Source organism: Bombyx mandarina, chromosome 15, assembly GCF_030267445.1.
Source record: "Bombyx mandarina strain Sakado chromosome 15, ASM3026744v2".
Lineage (NCBI taxonomy): Eukaryota > Metazoa > Arthropoda > Insecta > Lepidoptera > Bombycidae > Bombyx > Bombyx mandarina.
In genome coordinates this window covers 3,505,381-3,524,245 of record NC_143221.1, presented here as the reverse complement: position 1 = coordinate 3,524,245, position 18,865 = coordinate 3,505,381, and the positions used below count along the sequence as shown (strand labels likewise).

The window sequence follows — 18,865 nt, the reverse complement described above, 5'->3', positions numbered from 1 at the left end:
GAGAGCCACTTGGTAGAACCTAATGGTGGTACTACAAACAACCCGCTATACAATATCCTACATTACATCATTTTCTCAGGTTCAGATTTGCATAGAAGAAAATTCAATAAAATCAATAATAAATGATAGTGATAGTAAAATCAATAATAATTAAACTAAACTAAACAAAATATTACAAAATAAAACAAATCACACAACTTCACTCCTCACGTTCCCGCCAAAAAGTCCTACATTTCTCTAGCACGCCCGGAATTTAGTGTTAATCTACCCACTGAGATTCTCAGTGGGTCACGATTCCGATTCGATGGTAGATTCTGAGAATGGTTTCTGGTGAATTCACCTACTCATCCACGAGAAGCTGGAATAGCCCCATACGCATCCAGCTAATAGGTAGAAAATAAAGCGTTGTGACATCAGGCACCGCTACGTGCTTCTTTTTTTTATGATTAACACCATATTTGAAAGTTTTCTATTTTGTGTTATTTCTTAAAGAAGTTACTTGTCTATTGAACTTGAAGTTGAACTAAAAATGCTTCTTCGATTACTTATCTCTTCGCGAGTGGCACCTGTATTATATAAGCATAACTACGTATAATCTCGGCTTATTCGTTTAATTGACATTTTCTTGTTTACAATAATAATTAAATATATTACAATAATACAATAGGTAATTAAAAATATAACTTTATATTAAAAGCTATTTCTGCCTTGACGTTAGAACGTTTTCAAAATAAAAATTGCTTCTGAATAAGTTTTTTTCAATCCTATTTTCATACAAGCTAAGGAAGCTTAGGTATTTTAATGTGGTTCAAGCGAACTATTGTTTCCGCAGGCGATGGGATTCAGTTCGCCGCGAGAACCATGACCAATCCTCTGGCCAACCCTGAGGAGAACAGCGGCAAGTTCCAAGGAGATATTATCCTAGACGACTTCATGATTGAAATCCTAGTCGGGCAGTACGCAATGGGGCGTAACGCGTACACGTGGCCAAATACTAAGTGGCCGAACAACACCGTTGTTTGGGAATTTGGAGAGGGGGAATTTGGTGAGGCTATTATTAATAATGAGTTTTTTTTTAATTTTCTTCACTATATTTAACAGTTCACGTTTTCATTGTTAGAATTTTGGTGATATATTTCATCCTGGCTACACGGAGAGCATTGTACACGGTGGAAACAAGAATGGGGCGAAGTCTAGTCAGACTAACCCATTAGACTACGCCTCCGCGGCTTTTTTCCTTCCACTTTTCTGAGTAGCCAAAGACAGGATGAGATTACACGACGTCGTGAAAACAAAAGTCATGGATGATGGTGTTCATGACTGATGAGGTCACGACTGAAGGAATGTAGATTTCCAATTTTGTCATTCCCTATATCCCCTACCACAAGTATTATGTTTGGTGATTATTCCAGGTGAACGATTTGTTCCAGTACAATAGGTATGTTCTTTGTTAGCAAAAAGTACAAAAAATAATAATTGATATCAATATAAAAAAACATTTTTTTTTTATCTTTTTCTTGCCCGTATCTCGTATTATGTGAGAATGGCACCTTATCATGCTGCATAGGAATTTGAAATGACTTTTACAACCGGTCGACTGACTGACGACGACCCTCCTAGGACTGTACAATCTCCAGTACTAACTACATCCATTACAACGTGCCATTAGGAGGAACTCTTTTGTTCTTTCCTTTGATCTTTCACTTATCTTTCACTTCATCCGTTTTTGGTTCTCTGATATGCATATTACAAACGTTTATATTTAAAATAACACATTTTATTCTTTTTTATTTATTGCTTAGTTGTGTGGACGAGCTCACGGCCCACCTGGTGTTCAGTGGTTACCAGAGCCCATGGACACCCACAACGTATATGCCGCCACCTACCTTGATGTATGAGTTCTGAGGTCCCAGTTTTTACTGTACAACGGCTGCACCCCTCTTCAAACCTAAACGCATTACTGCTTCACAGCAGAAATAGGCAGGGCATTGGTACCTACTCGTGCGGACTCACAAGACGTCCTAACACCAGTAATTACGCAAATTATAATTTTGCTGATTTGATTTTTATTACACGATGTTATTCTTTCACTGTGGAAGTCAATCGTTAACATTTCTTAATTACTTATTTAATGTAGAAAAATTGCTACCCGCTTTCGGGATTCGAACACCAGTAATGCATCGTTAGATACTAATGCACCGGACGTCTTATCCTTTAGGCCACGACGACTTTGATATTCTATTCAATTTTCAATTATAACATTGGTATGTATTTGTCGTAAATTGTGCTGTGTTGTATTTTTTTTATTACTATTATTATAATTAATCGCTCGCACATGTCTAACAGCATTTCTTTTAGTTTTTGGGGAAGGTTTAACGACGAAAGGAAGATCTTCCACCGAGCGGGTGATATTTGCTCGGTAGACCGACGGTCCGAATGTTGTTGTTCGGAACTTGTGTATATGCGCTTTATCTTGAAAATGTCGTAAGCGAGATTCAGGCATCTGTCAATTATCTTGCGTTGTATGATGGCTACCCGCCACATCACTCCCCTCCGAGACCGGAGGTCGTGTCATTTTAGTTATCGTTGTCCGTGCTGAGATTAGCTTGCAAGTGCCAGTGCTGCTCGAAGTTTGCGGTGAGTCGAAACTGAGCTTGAATGCTGCGTGATTGTCGCCAGTGCTGCTCGAAGTCTGCGGTGAGTCGAGACTGAGCTTGAATGCTGCGTGATGAGGCAGTGTAGGTGCGTGCCGTAGGGCCAGGAAGCGCGGTGAGTCGGCTGCGATGGTCCTGTTGAGGCTGCGATGCTGGCTTGCTGTGGGACAACTGCCGATGACTTGCTTTTATCTGCGAGAATGCGGGGATTGTGGTAGCCGAAGTTCTTGATGCGCTGATGATGAATCAGAAGGTTGCGTGTTCAAATCACGTCGGGGTCACCAGTTTGGGGAAGGTTTAACGACGAAAGGAAGATCTTCCACCGAGCGGGTGATATTTGACGGTATTGACGGTCCGAATGTTGTTGTTCGGAACTTGTGTATATGCGCTTTATCTTGAAAATGTCGTAAGCGAGATTCAGGCATCTGTCAATTATCTTGCGTTGTATGATGGCTACCCGCCACAAGTTTAATAAAATAATGTTTTTCACAGATCCTCGTCTGCAAGCCACCATCGAGGAGGCGATCGAAGACATCGAAAAACACACATGCCTCAAGTTCCGTTACCGCGAGGCTGGAGACACAGCCTTTGTCAGACTCACCGTGAGTATCATTGTCATAAGGTACAAAATAAAAAACCGAGTGATCTATTGAAAACGATTTTCATATAAGTCTTGCAATTCTCTTCTTCTTCTTTTTTAAGTATTGCAACTAGCTTGTTGCAATGCCATTGTTGCCAGTGTCAAATTTATAAAAATCTTCAATTATTAAACACATATGTACAGACGACTGCAAAAGTGCATGGACACCTTAAGGTCTATATTCGCCTGAACACGACGGTGACGGTATTGTAAGGTATTCGTAAAAAATGAACTAGATAGCGCTTTTAAGCCTTTTTAATGATTTAGGTAAATTTATGAAATGCTTCACAAAATAATATTTCTACAGTACTAGACATCATACACTTGGGAGTTGCGTAATAAATACTATGCTATCAATCATCAATAAAACCAATCACTAAAACAACATTGAATCTACAATTAAGATTATGGTTAGCTTGATGCCCGATATATTATGATATGATCGATATTTTATCTTCATAACAGTATATGCCGATAGCTTAGTTGGTCGGCCGCTTAGATGAAAACTCAAATGATTATCTGTTCGTGTCTTTTTTACAAGATTAGTATTTTCCTATTGTTTTTTTTTTATTATTTATTAGTTTCTTTTTTAGTTTTGTAGATAATTGAAATGGAAATAAAAAAAAATTATGGAAAAAAGGATAGTGTTGCAACAGAAATAATACACGTTTTGAAATTTAAAATATATAATTTTTATTCATTAAAACATTAACATTAAAATTTGTATTCTTAAAACAATAATCGAAGTCAATAAATATTGACGCAGTTAGTGATGTTATACAAGGTGTTAATTAAATAATTGAAAATCAGAAAGTAGATGGCGCCATTTCTCTCATCAAAGGAAAAGGTATTGGAATTGTCCATCGAATTTTGTGTCATTTATTACATACATAACCTCTCATTTGGAAACTGATATGAAATTGAAATGAAGTTGATTTATTTAGGCCTGTAATCAATTATGATGAAATTAAATGAAACTATGTGAAAATGAAATTCGCAAAATCAGTACTCTGAATGAATACTATTGTAGTATTAAGTCAAGTCATCGTGACGCATGACTTCGGATGGTGGAACTGTTTTACAATGGAAGGTGGCATTCACTTTGTAATTCCGTCAACTGCGTAATTCTATCAGTGCATCTAGGCAATAAAAAAAAACAAAAAAAAAAGAAAGAAAATAAAACCTAATTAGTGTGAGTTTTTTTTAAAGTTTCGAATATTAAATAATACGAGTGACAAAAATATGACAACCGTGATAAAGCTGCCTTGCGAAGTAAGAACGGCAGTCTTATATACAGCGTGTGATTAATTTATAGCACCATTTATTTTTTACTATACCTTTTGAATTATGCGATCAGGGTAAAGCTGATGGATGTTATGCCAGCATCGGATACTGGGAGCCACGAGGCGTACACGAGATGAACCTTGCCCGCGATGAGCCAGGAGTGGGCTGTTTCCGCCACGCCACCATCGTGCACGAGTGGATGCACATCCTCGGCTTCCTCCACATGCATGCCACCTACAACAGAGACGACTATGTTAAGATCATCGAAGAAAACATTACACCTGGTAAGTAAACAATACACGTCGCGGTCATATCCTGAATGAACGAAAAGATTATGATGAAAAAGTATTCAAAGAAAATAACAATGAAGGTCAACGCTATTTGCAATTATGTGGGGAGCTCCGAACATTACTATACGCTTCAATTAAATATTTAATAAATTATGTAGCACTCTAATTATGACAGCATTTCGTTGTAACCACACTCCTCGCCACGCACTAGCTATTATTGATTAGGTACCGTGTACAATATTGATTTGTTTAACAAAGTCAGACTATAAATTTAGCACTAAAGACTTTTAACACTTTTACAAAATCGAAGTATCAAAAGTCATCAACGACTTGTTCTGCCAGTGTCGTCTAAAGTTAGCGGGGACCTTGTAAAAATTAATATAATAAAAATTAGGTATAAATATAAATTATAGTATAAATATAAATTAGGTAGTTCATAATTCACATTTCCGGGATTGGTTCCTAAGGTCCACCCGTGATCAGGGTGCTGCTATATGCTAAATAATAATGTTTGTAATATAATACCACTAGTATCGTGATCATATGGTCAGCGCTAATTATGAGCACATAAGTATGAGGTTTGGGGCTATTTCTTTCGGTATAAGGGCGGGGCCCATCAAGGTACGGGGTCCGTAGCATTGGGGCTTTACATGGCTAATCCGGCACTGTATTTTGTGCATATACATAACATCAAATAGCTACAAATTTAATCCGTATTTTTTGACTGTGCCGCTACCAATATTCCTAACGTGCTAGTGTTATTTGCTAATATAAAACCTAAGAACTATTAGAACAGCTTTATTTGTACCTTACTGTTATTAAAATTCAGGTCTTGAGCACAACTTCGACAGCTACACACAAGACCTCATTGATAATTTAGGCATTGAATACGACTATGTCAGCTGTCTGCATTACGGACCTTATGCATTCTCACGAAACGGAGGGAAAACTATCGTTGCTCTGAAGGTAAGAACTCATTTTTCCACCACCCAACCGTAATAAACTCATTCATAGTATTTGCGCATTTTGGAGCATCTTTTCTGTAAACTTTAGAAAATAATGACTATTATTGAGATAAAATTTTGAGATATAATAGTCAGGCGTATTCGTAAATGATGTAAACTAATTAGCAAAAAAAAAAACGATTTTGTTTTGGATTTTCTACAACAAAAGCTCTTAAATACACTCCATACATATGTTGTGAGCCTGAAAAAAATAGTCAGATTAATATTGCAATTAAATAAATCACAGTAAGACTATTAAGCAAATTATTTAGTAAGCAAAATAGTCACGTATTGTTCTGTCATTTTCAGGAGCACGCGGGTGCGATGGGCCAGCGTTTGTACGTAACCAGTGATGACTGGCTTCGCATCAACAGACATTACAACTGCAAAGGAGCTTGGGACTGAGCCACAATCAAAACAATAAAATGAAGCAACGCAATATTCCCTAATAATAAAAAAAATATTTCAGTTAGTTGTTGTTTTTCTTTGAACGCGGAAGCGGCAGACCTCGAGTATCCTGGTTAATATGGAAAAGCAATTGAAATTATTGTGGATAGTCTTTTTAATGACAGAGCAAAGTGACGTACATACGTGTAGAGCGCCTTTTTTCGATTAAAGAAAAACAAATTTTTAAAGACGTTATTTATTATCTATATGTATAAAAATGAATAGCTGTTCGTTAGTCTCGCTAAAACTCGAGAACGGCTAGACCGATTTGGCTAATTTTGGTCTTGAATTATTTGCGGAGGTCCAGAGAAGGCTTAGAAGGTAGATAAATATGAAAATGCTCGGAATTAAATAAAAATAGTAATTTTGTTTTTTCTTTGATGTGGGTTGTTTTATGTTTATTTTATACAAAAGTTTAGGTCTTTTATTTATCGATTGAGGCACTACAAAGTCTGTCGGGTCAGCTAGTATTTATTAAATATATTTAAAATCAATTTAGTCAAAATCTTTGCATTACATTACATTCGTGACGTTGTGATATAAGATTGAATCCTAAACATTGCAGGTCACGTTCCGCTTGTAGTTAAATTATAATAAAAACATCGTCCTTTATACCTACCAAGTCTAATTACCACGATAGCATTGATGGCACTATCATAGTAACGTTCCCGTAAATGTCAAAAAGAGCTGTACTAAGTTTCAATCGCATGTATAGTTTGAGAATAGAGGACAAACAAACATTTCTAATGAAAAAAAACATTAAAAAAAATCAGAATATTAAATATGTATTTTATTTGTTAGCAGATCCAAAATTACAGTTTATTGTCTTTAATGTTTTCATTGTATGATTATTGCTCACTAGATGTATAAGCTCACGGCTATCTTTGTGTTCAGTGGATATCATTATGCATTTACATCACAACGTAAATACCACCTTAACACGTGAGATTAAAATCTCAATTGGATTGTGTCATTATTTTCCCACCATTCTAACGAGTACGGATAAGAACTACACACCAGAAGCAAGAATATGTTCGCGGAAGCTAAATATACTAATGAGAAATCACAATTTTTTTCCCTACCTAATCGCTGGGAGCCTACCTATTCCAGTCACTCACGGACAAATCACAATAGGCCCTAAAACGTGTTTGTAATGTTTGTAAGTACGACGTAATGGTCTACTGCACTCTAAAAATATAATTTAAGCTCTGTAAAGTAAATAAATGAACAAGTACTTAAAGTGTGTCTGTCAAATTTGCTGCGAGTCATTTGCGAATCGGTTATTTCTCCATAAATAAATTTCTTCGTTCGAGCGTCTATCTCTCTCTCTCTCTTCAATTGGTCCCTCATTGCTGAGGATCCCCTCAGACACAGCCCATTGAGTTTCTCGCCGGATCTTCTCAGTGGGTCGCATTTCCGATCCGGTGGAAGCATCTGCGAAGCACGGCTCTTGCTAGGGTTCGTGTTAGCAACGTCGTCAGGTTTGAGTCCTGTGAGCTCACTTACAAGCTCGGCGAATCTAGAATAACCCTTCCAGGTTACTAGAATAGATAGAAAAAAAAACTCAGCATTGGAACGTGCCCGCCTGAGACCTTTCCGTATGATCTGTAGCCACTTATGTCGATCAGTGGCACAGTGAAGTGCGTCGCTCAGTCTTGTGTCCTGGTGCTCGGACCCTTGATCACCCCATTTCTTTTGGCTTCGACCTCTGGATCGTCATCTATCCACTTGACCTGTCATTATAAGTCTCTCCATGTTTGTACATCATCGACTAGAAATTGGCCTATGTAGATCTGTACTTGAAAGCTAATTATTATCAGAGAATTTAAAAATTAGTAACTTGTTGAGTGATAATTCAATGCGGCATATCCATATTAGTTTTGGAATTTTCTGTAATTAATTTGTTTTCAGAAAGAAAAAATTATAACAATAGGTGCTTATAATTAGGTTACTCTTTAGTCTTCTGTGATTCTCGAAAAAAAAACCTTGCAAAAAAAGTCAAGATAAAAAGTATGAACGGCTTCCGTCGGTCGATGCGCAAAAGAAAGTCAATAAAATATTATTTACAAAACACACAAGTTATGTTAGGTTGTTTTTTTCGGTCTCCAGTGCTCCCCGAGGGGCAGCGCGACCTACATGCTCAACAGATGACTGCGGCTTTGATCTCTGAGACAAACGCGACCGAACGCGGCCCCTCGCTCCTCGTAAATTACGTCAAGACAAATTTCAACTCTTTGAAATTGTAAGGATTTAAACGCATCGGGCCCTGATTTAATCAGATTTATTGGTGTTTAAGTACGAGAATGAATTAAGCGCGTCGTACGGTCGTGCGTTCAACACTTTGATAACGCAAATAATTTTCGTTGACTATAACCGCTGCACGATCAAGTGTGTGTTCACGAAAACACACAAAATTATGAAAAAAAAACTCCCATTTAAATATTTCAAATACTTACTCGTTGTCGCGGGGGTTAAGGAATAAGAAAATTTCAAGTAACTTCAGTGTGTTTAATGCGAGTTTTTTAACTTCTCGATCGCGTATAAGTTAACTCAAACTTGTATGAAGTTGGAGCAGCGCCCCTAGCGGCAAACGAAGGGAAACGTTCGAACTTCATACAAATTAGAGTTAACTTTTACGCTAACGAGAACGTTAAAAAACTCGCACTAAGCACACTGCTAACACAGGCTTACCATTTAAATTATTAGTACATGGATATGTACAAAGTGTAGTAAACTTTTCAATGACAGCTCTTCACGGTTTGTCTGAATGACATGTCGCGGTCCACCGATACACATGCTGACAGCCGGAACGCTTGGCGGCGGGTCTTTCGAACTGAAACCGATACTTGAACGCGCGGTGGTCGTAGTTTCCGAGAAATATACTGTATAGAGTTACTAGTTACGCTAAAACGTATCAACGGGACGTTGTTACTTTGTGAAATGCCGATTTTTTTTTTGGTGTGCTTTAAGTGTACCTACCACGCGGCGCATGTCAAATTCGTATTTGTATTGTTGTAATAGCCTTACTGTTTGGAACCCATAACTGCTGTGGTTGAATATGATCCCTTGAAACTCTAATCTACATAATTATTTTATTTAAAAAAAAACGTGCATATGAACAACAATTACGAAAAAAAAGAGAGGTGTCTAATGGACACCCGGTTGGAAAGAAGGTTCCGTTTGCTATATCATTTTTGTGTTTGTATTAAGTGGTGATTAAATAAAAAATAATGTTTCAGATTTGGTAGTCAACCCAATATGCGCGCGTGAATTACATAATTACATTTGGCTTGATGAGGATATTTATTATGACATAAAATAAAATTTCCTTATGCTTACTATAAATTACCTCTATTATCTTCAACTTCTGATAAATAATTACTCATTTGCTTTTAATGTACAAACATAGTTTTGGCAAAAACATTAAGAGAGCTTTAATGTATTTAAATTTATAAATCGCGTACGCTGTTTATCGACAAGAAAAAAATTAAAACAACAAGCATGCTACAAGTACAACATGTTAAAAAAACAATAAATTAGCAAACAAATTTAATGATGACAAGAAAATGTATGAAAAAAAAAACATTAATAAAGGAGAATCAACGATACAAATTACAAATATATTCTCAAAATTAAGGGTGAGCTGAATTGATAAAAAAGTTTAAGTTTTCTCAGAGCCTCAAAAATCGTTACAAAAAGACATTAAATTTTGGTGTAGTTTTTCATTATTACACTTTGTTTTGCCTAAACTCTCAGCCCACAAACAAATATGAACGATAACATGCGATAAGGAACTATGTTTAAAAAAAAACCAAAATACATCTTCGAAGCGCTGCGAAATAAGAGTTCCTGCGATCTGTGATCTAAAAACAGTTCATGTCAAATACCCGTCACACAATCCCCAAAGGAATGATTGGCGCTTACTTAAAACTAAAATACGCTACTTTCTGACACTGACATTCACTTAGGAGTTGCATAAAAAACAAGATGGCCGTCTAAAAAAGTGTCAAAGTTTAACGACTTTAAATCTTTAGAAAAAAGCGTTAAAAAGCCGACAGAGATCTCGTAATCTATTTCTGAGATTCCGTGGCGACTGTTTTCAATTAAAATTACAGATAAGAACGTACAAATTATAGATTTCCTCAGGAAACACTTTATTATGAAATACTTTTTGACGCTTGTACGTTCCCCGGTTTACGAGGTGTGATAAATAGCCAATAAAAGATTCGTTTTTTGAATAAGATTGTTTGCGATTAATAATTGTTAAAGTAAAGTAGACGCAACTTTGTATCTTGTTGAAAGCTTGTGATTTAAGTGCTATATTTTCGTTTCTTGTTTTATTTGTAGAAGTAGAATAATAATGAAGTCTTTCTTCTGGAAAAGTCCACGGCAATACTATAGAGCAGAGCTGTCCAAACTACACAACTTTGCCGGCTAATTAAATTTACTAAAAAAGCTGGAGGGCCGCAGAAAAATATATTTTCAAAAACATAATACTTTCCGGGAACTTCCCCAATGATAGCAAAAGATAGTTTCACTTTTAAATGATGTCATGGGAATGGAATGTTACAAATATCAATATAAATTATACCAAAAATCGATTATATGTTTTGAGAAAGAATTCTATTATCCAAACTATTTTCTGGTCAAAACATGCGTATACCCTGCTATAGAGCAAAGAGTTGTATTAACTTTTCTGTTTATACATCCAGAAAAAAATAACGTTTTGTTGTTAGGGTAAAAGGGTGTAGTCATCCATAACCACGAAAACTATAAAGTATTTGAAATTATATTATACATATAACAGGAACAATAAATAATCCAAGATAATGCTGAAATACTGAATAAACCCGCATAGAATTGAACCTGATTTTGCCCCAAAAATATGGTACATTCCGGTTCATCGGTAATGACAAAAATTTATAATCTGAAATAATATAGGGTAAGCTGCAACACGCAATACGCAATCAAATTTTTAATTTCCTAGCGTCAGAAAAATATCGCATAAAGACCTGATTCGTGGTAACGATATTTAAAAGATGATTTTGCATTTACACAACCTGAAAACCTTCTGACAATTAGTCTAGCGAGATTGATGCAAAATATACTATTAGGCTCTTCGTGTACACTGATAAAGTTCACGGAGGTCTGTCGTTGGTGGCACGACTCCGGAAGCGTTCAAATTGCGGGACGGGCCACACTTAGTGACGAGATTCATTAATTAGCCACAAATGTCAACACGGGAGAGCTTACCAACGAGCTGGAACGATACAAGATTAATGATAATAGCTGCCCCTTAATATTTTTAAATGTTCCAATGACGTCATGTTTTTATTTATGCTGCTTTGAGTGTTTACGATTTGAAAAAAGAAACTCAAATTTCTGTCAAACAACAGTCTTTGAGTTCTGCATGATAAAAAAAAAAAAACTCTAATTTTATTGTATCTGTGTTGAAAGAATGTTGGCACTGCTCCTTAATGCGGAAAATTTAACACGTCCTATTTTATTGGTGTTAACAAGCAGTCACAACGAAGCGAAGGCAAGACAAAGAATGAAATAGACATCCTAGATCTAGTAGCTTTAGTTATCGAGGTCTCGACGTATTTTTATCTATACTAATATATAAATGTACAGTGGTTTTTACGGATGTTCCGTTATAACTACTGAACCATGCATCCGATTGACTTGAAACTTGGTATCCATGTAGGAAATACATGTACTTAATGGATAGGCTAATATTTATGTGAGTGTTGGACTCCCTACTCCCTAATAATAATGTCAATAAATAATAATGTTAATTTTAAATGCCCAACAAAGCGGGCGAGCACGGCTAGTATCTTCTAAGACTATAGCAAAATTGCGAATGTCGTTAACAGTGAATTCGAATACCGTTCAAATAAATATCAACAAAAATGATTAGTCATAATTCTAAAAATGACGTTTGGTCCGATGGCGTTCCTAATATGTCACGGTTCATTTCACTTGTGAGCCATTAATATGAAGCTAGGCGTAAAGCAAACATGAAACTGCTATTATGCCTAAAACCGATAAATCTTCGGTTCTCTCTTATTTTAAATTAAAAAATAAAACACAGCGGTCTGAAATGACTGTATAGGATTTTTATATTTTTTAAATGGCAACAAAAATCATTTACAAAATGATGAACCAAAATAAAAAGCTTTTCAAAGTTTTGTTATTGTCCTTTGCCAAAAGTGTACTCTCTAAAAAACGTATAAGTAGCATTTTTGGAATAGGCAACAGATTTAGATTCTTAATTAAGTGAAGTGTTGCGTCGCCCCGTAGTGAATTATAGCCATATTGAATTGGGGTAATTGTTTTTAGGGTGTCCATGATAAAATAAAGTAGAGTGTAAAATGGATCTTTTTTTTTCGTCCTGTGGACTATGAACTTTTCAGCTTTGGCGATAATTAAAAAAAAAACAATAAAAAATGCGTGTAATATAATTATAAGTAACGAAAATTTTGGAACATGTATAGGTATATTTAAGGATATTTTATAGAACCAATGGACTAATAGAAATAGTAAAGCAGAAAATTTAATCGCGCCCGGATTAATATCACATGTTTCGCATATTTACTTGTGGTCTAGTGAGCCCGCATGGGTAGGTACCACTGTCTACCTCTGCCGCGACGCTGTAATACTTTCCGGTTTGAATATTGGATCCCTCGTTATACTATACAAGTAAGACAACTGATGTCATGACATGACAATAAAATTAAAAGCGCACATTTCTCAACAGCATACCGATTACATACAAAAATACCCATCCTATTGAATAAATAAATTATTTGCGAATGAAACACATACGTTTTCTATTTATTTATTAAAGTGACACACTTATACAACACACTATATGTACACACATGGTGGAAATAAAAATAAAATAAAAAACTGTTCAACAGTGGAGAGTTCTAAATTATCTAAAATTGTAATACTAGAATGATCACAATACCGGATGGTGGTTTGACAAATGGCCGTGTTCACGGATTAACTGAGATGGCATCCCAATGATGAACACGTACTCGACCGCAGCAGTCATTACCACGCTTGTCTTTGTAAAACGACCGAAACTCAGACAAATTATGATTTATGATTTCTCCCACGACATACGTACTATGTACCTACGCGGCTTACGTTAGCCGAAGTTTTTTTTTTTTTCGAACACGGTACTCAATATTCGGTCTGCCTATGATAAGGCATTTTTTTGTTTTAATTCTATGACGTCTGACATGTGTCCGTTTTGATAATGGTACAATACAATGCGAATTGAAAACTAGAAAATCATCTCTGTTTTAAAGCGATTAACTGGTGACTGGTGCAACCCTAAATTAAATCGATTAGTCCGGTTTGTTGCGTTAATATTTAGATATTTTTTTTATTTTACAAATACATTTATTTAAAAAAAAGTTAAGGATGCGTATTGCATTAAAATAATGTATCGTATCTTAATTCCATATTTGAATATTTTTTTGGGTAGATCCATTTTCGATTGACCACTGTTATTAAGAAAGATTCATTATATTTAAGAGGGACAAGAATATAAACTCTAAGCTCCGAACTTTGTTGAGAAAAAGAGGCACGATTTCATAAGTTGTCGGCAGATACTTGCGACTCCGTCACCTAGCTTCTGCCGCGACTTTCCCTATACCTGCACACAGCAATATTATCCCCTTATTTCTCGCAACCTCTCGTCTTATTTCAGAAGGTCCTTCATCTTGAGCAAAGCCATTAGTTGAGTTGTCATTAGCCGATATAATCTGCCTGTACACTTCTAATCCAAAGCGATCATGTGTTCCGACTCGAAGGATAGCGTAACCGTTATTTCAGTGCAACAAAATCATTAACTTTAAATCCCGAAGTGAGCAGCAAAATTTACAAAGATTTTTGGTAACATCATATTTGACTACAACTAACTTTAACTAGATTAAAGTATGCATCGCCGACACATTTTCTTTTCTTCCCTATTAACCTCGAGGGGCTATTCTACATTGGCCGAATTAGTAGGTGAGCTCACGGGGCTCAAGCCTGATGACGTTGCTAAAACAAACTCTGGCAAGAGCCGTGCTTCGCAGAATCTACTTACCACCGCATCGGAAACGCGACCCACTGAGAAGATCCGGCGAGAAACTCAGTGGGCTGTGTCTGTGAGTAAGTAATGTTTGGTTATAACCTAGAGGATAAAATAGACGATGATCTAAATTATTTAACGAAGATCCGATTAGTACCTATGTATACTGATTATGTAGAACGCAAACGACTTGTCTTGCGCGCGCGTCGTTCCCGGCGACTGTCACCCCCAATTATGGCCGCCATGACACATTAAAGCGTTTGCTTTTGAATTTAGAATGTTTGTGAAAGGTATTCGTATTTCTTTTTTCTTTTAATTTTATTCCGTGGAATTTAATAACGTAAATTTTCGTTTGTAAGAGCTGTGCTATTTTAAACAGCAAGTAATAATTGTCAAATTCTAAATAATCATTTCTACGTCCTCAATGGAAATCAATATACCTACGAGACAAACAATATTTCCTGCAATTCGAATATAAAAAAAAACCATAACAAGGACTGGACCTTATTTTACCAACACTCTAGCGCGCTGCCGTGGAGTGAATAGAGCGACGGGTCGACGGTGTATCGCGTCCCGACCCGGCAGGCTGGTTCTGGTCCAGCGGGGTATTCCGGGACACCAGCGGCACCGTCTGGGCGGCCCGACGGGCTGCCGTACCGAGACGGCCGACGTTCCAGAGCCTTCGATTCGCCTCGAAGGCTCCGTCGGCTGGGCGTCCTTGGGGTGAGCCGCGCCGTCTGGTTGTAGTGTTGACCGTGGTAGCCCCCCTACTTCATCCGGGTTCTGACCTCGTAGGAGGATCGGCCCTCTACCCGAAAAAAAAAAAAAAAAAAAAAGGACTGGACCTTATTTCAGTTTTCAAATTGTATGTATGTTTATGTATTTTTCACCAACCGTAAGAAGGTTGTCAATTCTACTTTTTATTTTATTTTTTATTGCCCTTATAGGCAGATGAGCATACGGCCCACCTGATGGTGAGTGGTTACCGTCGCCCATGGACTTCAGCAATGCCAGGGGCAGAGCCAAGCCGCTGCCTATCGCTTAATACTCTCCACAAGCCTCTTTTAAAGAAGGACATGTCATAGCAGTCGGGAAACACCGTGGAGGGGAGCTCATTCCATAGCCGGATGGTACGTGGCAAAAAATACCTCTGGAAACGCACTGTCGATGACCGCAGTGGCTCCAGGTAGTATAGATGATCGGGGGCGGTCGCCCGGCCCGTCGGCTGTCGGTCGGTGGAAGCGTGCTGCGCGTCATGTAGCATACGCTAAGTGGAGAGAGCGATTGCTGAAAGAACTTGGCCAAACTTCGGCCACCCGCCGGCGCACCCTCGGGGCCCTGGTGCCCGTGCTGGAGGCATGGTCGGATCGGCGTCACGGCGTACTCTCCTTTCACCTTGCGCAGGTCCTCTCGGGACATGGCTGTTTCGGGAGGTACCTGTGGAAGGTCTGCAGGAGAGAGCCACACCCGGGCTGCCACCAGTGCGGGCACCCGGACGATGACGCGCAGCACGCGCTCGAAACGTGCCCGCGTTGGGAGCACTCGCGGCGAGATCTCGTCGCGGTGCTGGGGAGAAACCTCTCCCTGCGGGCTGTCGTCGCCCGCATGTTAGAGGATCAGGGCTCGTGGGAGGCCATGGCCAGGTTTTGTGACCTGGTAATGGCGTCCCGTGAGGCTGAGGAGCGTGAAAGGGAGTGGGATCCCTCTTCAGCACCTCAGCGCAGAAGGCGGGATGGCCGGCGCGGGCGTGAAGCTCCCGCTCAGCCCCCGTAGGGACTATCAGGTGGCGGGTGCGGGGGCGCCCGGTACTCGACTGTCGGTCCGGTGGTGGGGCGGTGCAAGGTGGCTCCTGTGCGCCGCCCACGGTGTATCTCCCGAAATGACGTCCTTCGGGATTTTTCCGGAGATGAAATCCCGTCTTATCATCAGGACGGGTACCGGCGAAGGCAGACTTTCGGCGCGCACTGCGGTACCGTATGTCTGGTGTAGCCGGTGTGGTGGAGCTCGATGGGGTTCTGCGCGCGCCTTTTTCAAGGCGTAGTCTCTTGCGAGGAATTCGGGGAGGTGGAGGACCTTCTCGTCCCCCTCTTCCTCTCAGGAGGCGCCGGAGTCCGACATAACCCGGTTCGTTACCCCCCCGGACCGGGTATCCGTAAATGGATTCCCCAGCGTTAAAAAAAAAAAAAAAAAAAAAAAAGGTAGTATGGATGAACTCTACTACGGTGGCGGGCGGTGCGATGGTAAAAACGAGATGCCGGTATCATCTCGAACAATTCCTCAGAGCACTCCCCATGGAACATTCGGTACAAAATACAAAGGGAACCGAAGTCCCTCCGCAGACCCAAAGGTTCCAAACGATCCGCGAGAATTGGATTATCGACGATTCGAACGGCCCTCCTCTGTATGGAGTCAAATGGAAGAAGCTGGTATTTGGGTATTATATTTTAATGGGCGTCACAGCAGAGCTTTTTTCTAGGCGAATCGATTTTGATGGTGCTTTTTTATTCGTCTTCAAACTCCATGTTAGATCTGACTATTAACTATGAGTTATCCCAAATGCATATTTAATCGAATATAAATTTATTCAAGAAATTCTAATTTTATTTTATTCAAATCGATTTAAAATTTTGTTTTATCAATATTCGGTAGGAGGTGGCTTAACTCTGCCTCTGGCATTGCTGACGTCCGTGTGCGACGGTAACCACACACCATCAACTGGGCCGTGTGGTAATCAGCTTACAGGACAATAAAAAATACATATATTAGTGTATCTTCTATACATGCTATTTGAAGTCGTCGTGGCCTAACTGATAAGACGTCCGGTGCATTCGTGTTGAGCGATGCGCCGCTGTTCGAATCCCAGGCGGGTACCAATTTTTCTAATGAAATACGTACTCAATAAATGTCCACGATTGACTTCCACGGTGAAGGAATAGCATCGTGTAATAAAAATCAAACCCGCAAAATTATAATTTGCGTAATTACTGGTGGTAGGACTTCTTGTGAGTCCACGCGGGTGGGTACCACCACCCTGCCTATTACTACCGTGAAGCAGTAATGCGTTTCGATTTGAAGGGTAGAGCAGCCATTGTAACTATACCTGGGACCTTAGAACTTATATCTCAAGGTGGGTGACGCATTTACGCTGTGGATGTCTATGGGCTCCAGTAACCACTTAACACCAGGTGGGCTGTGAGCTCGTCCATCCAACTAAGCAATAAAAAAAAATATATATACGCTACTTACCTTACGTACAGATATGTATAATTTGTATATTGTTTTTAATCATTGATGCGTACGTACTGCGTGTCTGTGTGTCGGTTGGCGCGTCGCTCTACTCCGGTACAGGCGAGACGTTTTTCAACATTTAACGCTAATTCGAAGCGACGCGAGCGACGGGTCGCCTGTTCTATTCCCGGCCGTTGCAGCAGGCGTCTGAACTCCGGGTGCTACCCGAATGGAAACGTACTAAATAATATTCATTAATAAAATTAAGTCTTTTACTAGTTTAGTAAAAACTATAATTCAATGATATTTTTTTATTTTTTTATTGCTTGTATGGGCGGACGAGCTCACAGCCCACTTGGTGTTAAGTGGTTACCGGAGCCCATAGACATCTACGACGTAAATGCGCCACCCACCTTGAGATATAAGTTCTAAGGTCTAAAGTATAGTTACAACGGCTGCCCCATCCTTCAAACCGAAACGCATTACTGCTTCACGGCAGAAATAGGCATAGTGGTGGTACCTACCCGCGCGGACAAGAGGTCCTACCACCAGTCAATGAAGAGACAAAAAATATACATATTACACGAATTTAACGGGTTCTTTAACAATGTAAAATGCGTTTCAGTTTAAAACAGCATAGACATAACGAAGATCAGTTAAAATCTTATTTTTCCCCCACCTATTCGCTAGTAACCTAAGAGACTATTCCAGCTACGGACGGATGGATAAATAAGCTCAAAGGCTCAACCTGATAGAGTTTACTGACACTAGCCCATGCAAGAGTAGTGCTTCGCAGGATCTACCACCAGATCGGAATCGCGACCCACTATGAAGATCCGGCGAGAAACTCAATGGGCTGTGTCTATGGGTTTTCAGAATAAGTAACACATTCTTGGCCAGTATTGAAGATTCCATTTCAGTGATCTTAAGACGGATATGCGAATTTAGTTGTGATTACACTTAAATAGATAACTGGGAACAAATCACGCACGGCCATCCGGTCCTAAATTAGGATCACTATGCTATGTGTACCAGGGACTGACATACATACTTAAGCACGTTTAAATATATACATATATAGATAATAAACACCTAGACATAGAGCAAACAAACCTGTTTATCACACGAATGTTTTCTTGATATGGGAATAGAACCAAGGACCCTCGACACAGCAGTCAAGACCGCTATCTACGTTTTTTTTTCTACCTATGCTGATAGCCTTGAGAGGC

At 38.9% G+C, this 18,865-nt stretch overlaps 1 protein-coding gene and 1 long non-coding RNA gene across 2 annotated transcripts; one reads left to right on the top strand and one right to left on the bottom strand.

The window, feature by feature from the left end:
- The first annotated feature begins 813 nt into the window (after positions 1-813).
- On the top strand, positions 814-6,344 carry HELII (hatching enzyme-like II). The gene is made up of 5 exons (XM_028173870.2): positions 814-1,045; positions 3,147-3,256; positions 4,652-4,862; positions 5,698-5,834; positions 6,182-6,344. The coding sequence occupies exons 1-5, from the start codon at positions 862-864 to the stop codon at positions 6,275-6,277; spliced, it is 738 nt and encodes a 245-aa protein (XP_028029671.2). The 5' UTR covers positions 814-861; the 3' UTR covers positions 6,278-6,344.
- LOC149501414 (uncharacterized) lies at positions 3,963-17,750 on the bottom strand. The gene is made up of 2 exons (XR_016324302.1): positions 17,655-17,750; positions 3,963-4,812 (listed from the first exon to the last, which is right to left on the bottom strand). It is a non-coding gene; the product is annotated as an uncharacterized LOC149501414 (long non-coding RNA).
- Between the last annotated feature and the right edge of the window lie 1,115 nt (positions 17,751-18,865).